General features: G+C 41.5%; 1 protein-coding gene across 1 annotated transcript in view; it reads right to left on the reverse strand.

The window, feature by feature from the left end:
- Nucleotides 1-5,247, reverse strand: part of prkar2b (protein kinase cAMP-dependent type II regulatory subunit beta) — a 7,634-nt gene extending 2,387 nt beyond the window's left edge. The window contains exons 1-9 of the mRNA XM_005728245.1: nt 4,678-5,247; nt 3,593-3,628; nt 2,488-2,540; nt 2,314-2,397; nt 1,959-2,065; nt 1,661-1,814; nt 388-489; nt 224-298; nt 51-119 (exon numbers count right to left, since the gene is read on the reverse strand). Of these exons, the coding sequence (XP_005728302.1) occupies nt 51-119; nt 224-298; nt 388-489; nt 1,661-1,814; nt 1,959-2,065; nt 2,314-2,397; nt 2,488-2,540; nt 3,593-3,628; nt 4,678-4,942 (945 nt within the window). The 5' untranslated portion in view covers nt 4,943-5,247. The remainder of the gene's footprint in view (nt 1-50; nt 120-223; nt 299-387; nt 490-1,660; nt 1,815-1,958; nt 2,066-2,313; nt 2,398-2,487; nt 2,541-3,592; nt 3,629-4,677) is intronic.
- Between the last annotated feature and the right edge of the window lie 1,506 nt (nt 5,248-6,753).

Genomic DNA, 6,753 nt, shown 5'->3' on the forward strand with positions numbered 1-6,753 from the left:
TTTTTTTTTTTAATCAAAGGCTTGTCTAAAGGGTGGCGGTGCAAACTTACCCGACTTCTCTTCATAGTGATTCTAACCTGGCCAGATTCGACAATGTAGAAGCAATCCGCTAAATCACCCTATGACAAAAAGCAACACAGCAATTGCAAAGGAGCACAAAAACATGTAGAATTAAAAAAAAAAAAAGTCCAATAAAAGCAGATTGTACGAAGACATTATTCACCTGAGCAATGATCTGCTGCGAGTCGCTGTACACCCTGGTGGATAGCACGTCAACTACCTTCATTCTCTCTGACACCTGTGCATGAAACATATTTGGTTTGCAAATGTTTTACTGTAAATATGTAGTACACTGTGTAAATGCTGGAGGACAATGTTAATCTTGACCTCTAAAGATGTAAGCAGGGGTAGAGTTTCAATGAATGCCTCATACAGCTTCCTCTTCTTGGCATTGTTTTTCACTATGATCCTCCTGAATGTCAGACGATCCTGAAACAGATTTAAAATAAGGCTTCATTAAACACAATTTCTGATGACACTGACCCTGGGGTTAGACAAAAACTAACAATTCACACATTATAAAATATTATTCATAATAGTGCTATACAGTAATAAAAATAATAATAAACATAATGATGAAAAATCCCCAACCAAGAAGTCCAGACTGATCTCATGTTGTGTTGTGTGCAGTGCCGACGTGGGACAGTTTCCAAATTCGTTATACTTATGACTGTGCAATGACAATAAAGAGTTATCTTATCTATCTTATGTTTGTTCATCAAATAGCTCACATAAAACAATAGTGTGCACTTATAGTTTGAATTTAAGAAAAGAAAAGAAACAGCATCATCCATGTGTCATTATGTGAATGAAATGAATGAAAGGACACCAAGCCTGAACACAAAAAAAGGAAAAATATCACAGACAACATGGTCAACAAAGCTTGCAGTAACATACTGTGCTGCAGGAAACATATGTGACTGCAGAGGGCGCCCTATAGCTGACAAACCTTTTTCCCCTCACCCAAAGGCGCAAGCAAGGCTGGAACCTCATGGTTTAAAGGTTGCTAAAGTTGGACCCACTTCAAGTTCATATCCTATCGCTTGTTTACAAAATGAACAAGGGCCATAAATAAATTTTCGACTGTTTGACTGGATGCATTTTTTGGCAGCACTCTTCCTCCTTGACCTAAACCAATTGGTGGTCAAAAGGGGCTTCCTGTTTGAGATTAGAGACTCAAATAAAAACAACCTACAAGTCCTCAGGTGAGCACAGGACATGGCAGCAACCTACCCAGCTGCACTGAGAGGACTTAACTGAGACGTTACCCGCAGTTCAGCGATGGCTCTCATAGTCACTAATAAGCAGCTTCTCAGAAACAAGTCAGACTGCGACTGGATACTTAACTGGATGTTTTGCCAGTTTTCCTTAAGTAAAATAGCATCCATGCTGAAATGTAACAATAAAACGAACAGAGCCTGGAGGTAAAACAGCTGCTTTCGCCTTAATTTGTGTTCACCTAATGATGGTTTCCACACCGTCGCAGATAAACTCCCTGCTTACTTAAATCATGACAGCTGACAGCACAGCATGCTATAAAAACCCGATTAAGGATCCAACTGTGCCATTGCAGTGGGGTGCGGTGTAATGGTTTACTCACTAGGCACCAAAGGGCTCCAGGTGAAGTGGCGATTATTGTGGCCGCCCTGGGGGTGTTGTACATCAGCGCCAGTTCTCCAAAGCTGCCTCGGTTGTCATAGCAGCCCACCAACTTTTCCGTGCCATCAACCTTCACGAAAATGTTAAACGTGCCACTGAATGGAAAGACAGCAGGGAAAAAATATCTTCAGTTAGCACAAAACAAGGATTTCAGCAATTATTTAGCAACTGTGTTCACTTTTTCAAGTTAAATAACCAACTATGATGCGATTTGAAATTCACGAGTAAGTTAAACCCACCTTTCGATAACGTAGAAGTTGTCCCCGTCATCATCTTGATCAATGATATGTTCCCCTTCCGTGCAGAACTTCTCGAACATGGCATCCAGCACCTGAGACATCTCTTCCTGTCATGGGGGCGGGGACAGCAGTCAGACAGTGAAAGAATCACGCAGAATGCACTCAGAGTTTGTTTTCGAGCTTCCAAAACAAATAAATAAATAACTATCTCTAAAAAAAATTAGGCACGGTGTACTGGGCATGCAGCAAAAAAAAAAAGAAGAAATTTACTGGCCTTGGGCCATGTTTCCCTTTGTTTAATCTAGGATATGGCAGGGCACAAACCAGAGAAGAGCTTATGGAATAATCCACTCACTGGATCCAAATTCTTGAACAGAAGAATGTCCCTACATGCTTCCTGTAGTCTCTGTCTCTGCTCGTCAGTTTTGGGGTGAGTGACCTAAAACATAAATCACGAATCACACTTATAACCTCTGAACAGTTAAACCAGTTGTGTAAAAACAATAATCACTGGATGGATGCAGTTTACCCTTGGCTCTTTATCCTCATCATCTTCATCAGGATTGAATGCTTCAGCACACACTGCATGACACAAACACACGAATCACATTTACATTTCTCTTATTGATGAGCAGCAGCTATTTTGTCCATAGTGTTTTCGACTCTGGGGCAGTTTTCTTGTTATTAGCGACAGTAGATGTTAAAGGTGTTTGTAAATAGAATTGTTAATTGATCCCTTATTAATTGCTTATTTCTTCCCGTCCGCGAATTATAACGCTGAAGTATACTAGCATCTCTAGGGTCTCTGAGAGCTCACTTCCAGTGGAACTGTCTACCAGGTCTTTATTTGAAAAAGCTTCACTTTTTCTTTAAATGAACTTTTAGATGAATAACGACACCTTACATAACATCTGAAAAACAAATGTTCATCTTCAGGTGGCCCACGGCACAGACTTCATCCCAGTCAAACAAAAAAGGCAAATTCCAGGGATGATTCAGGACCAGTTCAGGCAATAAATCTTTCAATAAAAACAACTTTTCTCATCTTGAGTACAGGAATATGCGGTGATGGATGACAGCACTCTTACCACATTTCCTTCCTATATGTTAACAGAAAGATGGGGTAGTGGTATAAAAAACTTTCAACTTGACACAGGCTAACGTGGAATATGGTAAGTGACCAGCTTAATGTTAACTTAATTGAATCTGTTTTCATTTCATGTGCAAGATTTACGGTTTGCTAAGTAAAAGATGTTCGTTCCCCGTCTGAAGTGATAAGAGGTAAGGTAAATACCCAAGTTATTAATAAATAATTCTTTCCATTCAGAAAGGCAAACCAAGCAGCTATCCAAACACAACTAAGTTATGTGAAGCCGCAACTTTACTATTGCTACATTACTCACTGACGGGTTCGAGACAAAGTGGCTTCACAAGCTGTAACATATCAACACTATTACAATAAGTGGAAGACGGTAACAAAAGACAGATGGAAAAATACTTAAGTATCACTTGTACTGAAGCCAATCTGACGCAGCCTCGCTAGTCATGTGTCACAGAAGGCTTTATTTAATGTTTTCAGCTCAGACACTGTCCAGAGTTTCCCTCCTTGACACAACAGGAAGATGGTAACTCACCTGATGCTCTTCGGATGAATCTGTTTATCACAGGGGCTGGAGAAAAGAAAAAGAAAGATATATATCTGTATTTTTTTTTAAAGCATGTTAGATTTCACCATAAAAGATATCCATCCATCACAAACTGTTATTGCTAGTAAGGTTTGAGGCCGTTGTATTTCGTTATCTACAGCACAAGTGGAGCATTCTCATTAGGGTCTATATTCATCTGAGTAAAAGCTGAATGGGGGACAGCTGCTTTGAAGTGGATTTTAGCCTTTGAATCAAATTTAAATGAGAAAAACAGTGCCAAGCTGCTACACAATAGGTCAGTATGAAATATACATTAGATAGGTCTCGTCCATTAATGGCCTGCCAGCCAGTGATGACTGGGGAATCTCATTGAAATATGGGAGGCATTAATGGTGGTTGGTTGGTTGGTTGGGGGGGCACAACAATGACCCAAAACACAGACGTTTAACAACTGCATGCGAGGCATTTCTCCTTATGTAACCATTGCAGCCAGTCTTGCAGAAGCCACCACTCATTGGGATGCTGTGTCAGAGCTCTGGGTTGCTTCTGGCTGCACCTCATTACACTCTGGCAGCAGTCACTGTGTTAAATACTTCAGGAAATGTAGGCCTGTCGACAGCACATTGTGTACTGCCTGCATCTATATAACAGATAAAGCTATAGGCCTTTATATTTTACAAGCTTTGTCTTTTTTGGGAGGTACATATGAAGGGGAGGCCCACCGGGCCTGCACCTGAGACAGAAAACATTTAAACGGTCCAGATGTTTTTATGACTATCATAATTATTTATAAAGCAAAAGAAGGCGCAGTGTGCAGGTGCTATTCTCTGAGCAGAAACGTGAAGAGCATAACACGTTCGTGAACCAGCATTGAGCCTCGGTGACCATATATGGCAAATGACAGAGCCGTTGTAAATGTATGGCGGCAGCATCAGCGCGCTCGATGTGGATTTTCATTCTCTCCCACGGCCATCCATCCATCCATACATGCTCACAATTCAAAGCAAAGCATCTCGAGTCAAGTTCAGCATCCCCCCATGACAGAAACACGCACGGTGAATGTGTTAGCCCACCTATGAATTCCTCGTCATCGTCGTCGTCCTCCTCTCCGTTTTCCGAATCGATCTGCATGGCTTCGTCAATGAAATTGACCGCTTTCCCAAGTCTCGGGGCCGAATTTTGGTCATTGCCAAATGAGGCCTCTTTGGTCTCGTTCTCCTTAAGCTGGGTGAAATACTGTAGCGCAAACTCGAGCAAGTCCCTGGGCTGATTCCTCAACACTTCCACGGTAAAGCTCTGTAACAGCTCCGTCAGTCCTTCAGGAATTTCTATACTCATTCCTGTTATCAGTCTATGGATATGGACAAAACCGGTTTGCTGCGAATTTCAGTGATTCAAAAGCACCCAGATCAGGTTTTCTTCCCGTCGTGTTTTTTGGTTGGCTTTTTTTTAAAAGATGCCGAAATCAGCAGACGGGTGTGTAGTCAGACCACCCGCTCAGCAAGCCCTCCACAGCGGATCCTCTCTTTTTCTTGAATGAAAATGGCTCTGGATTTTTGGTCCGAACATCTTCTGCTGCTTCTGGCTAGGAAACCCACGCATGTGACCCAGGAATCCATGGCAACCACCTATCCAGAGATTGCGTATGAGCAGCAGCGGCGCAGAAACTGCAGTCAGTCGCAAAATACAAATGATGGGAAAGAGAAGCCCTGGGGAAGGCTCTTTCAGTCATAGATCGATTTTTCACTAACAGAGATTAGATCAAATATCCTGCGGTCTGGCATGTATGTTTGCCGTGGTTGTTCGCTCATACTTACCCTAAACGATTAAAAATATGATTAAATAAGAAGGGCAACATCGCATATTATTTAAAAAGAAAAAACAACAACAGCAGCAGACATAGCAAGGATGAAGACAAAAAGGTACTGCCATGCAATGATAAACACTGAACCTCAGGGAAATGTACTATTTTTTGTTTATTTGTTTGTTTTGCCACATGTAATTCATATTTAAACAGGTAAACATTAAAACCTAAGACCTCTGTAAAGACCTACAAATCAATAAAGATTCGTTCTGTATTTTTATTTAGGCTTTCTTCTTTTTAAAGGCGCTAATAAGAAAAGATCGTTTATGATAGTTTAGAGAGTTTGGAGGCTCATTTCCTAGGGAGAAAATAATAATACATGTGCTGGATATTTTAATGTCACGGGACCTGTCAGAACACTTTGACCACGCCAGAATGAAGTTTCATTTCAGAATCAAACGTTCCCCCGTGATATCACGGACTTGTGTAGCTGAACATTTAGTACATTAGGAAAACGGCTCAGACAAAGAAAAAATAAGTCTAGGTCTCAAACTAAAGGCCATTAATCATAGACTTCATATGGGCATCTATCAAGAGATGAACCAATGATGCTTTTCTGTGGGTCACAATATGACTGAGCCACAAAAATGTATATCCATAATATGAGTTCAAATTTGGTTGACACTTTCTCATACCAGAAACATTTGTAGGAGTGACATGAGTTCACAAGCCTGCAAAACTACATTCTGTCAAACAGCTAATCCAAAGAGCTTAGCAGAACAAGGGGAAGTAGAGCAAAACAAGGGGGTAAGGGTTAAACTGGAATGCAGAGCAAGTGGGAAGTCTGCCCACTTGCTGAGGTTGGGTGACCTCAGGTGAGTTTTAGTCATGGCATGTGGTGGCACTACTACTACAGTGTGAGAAATCCTCCCCCAAAAAATCCCGTCTCATATTGTGTTGGAATTTCAAGGCTTCCAGCAGAGAGAAGGTTAGTTTGAGGGAACAGATATTAATTGTGCTAAAGGAGCACAGCTATTATCTGCCATGGTTATCATTCCACTGTGGCTCCACTATGACACCCCTCCCCCTGCTGTGGCCCATATCTGTCACCCTTTATTAAGAAAGGCGCAGCATTTTCTCACTCCGGCGAATGGGAGCATGTCGATGGAGTGACCTGTAATGCTCCACTGCTGCAGTTTAGCTGTTAGCTTTCAAACTCACTATTTCAGACCACTGTGAACTATAAGACACCCCCCCCCCCCACACACACACACACACACACACACACCTGAATACAGCACAACGCCATCATTTCATACTGTAAGAGTCAGCTGCACAAACACAC

Source organism: Pundamilia nyererei, unplaced genomic scaffold (assembly GCF_000239375.1).
Source record: "Pundamilia nyererei isolate P.nyererei 1_Seehausen unplaced genomic scaffold, PunNye1.0 scaffold00027, whole genome shotgun sequence".
NCBI classification, from domain to species: domain Eukaryota; kingdom Metazoa; phylum Chordata; class Actinopteri; order Cichliformes; family Cichlidae; genus Pundamilia; species Pundamilia nyererei.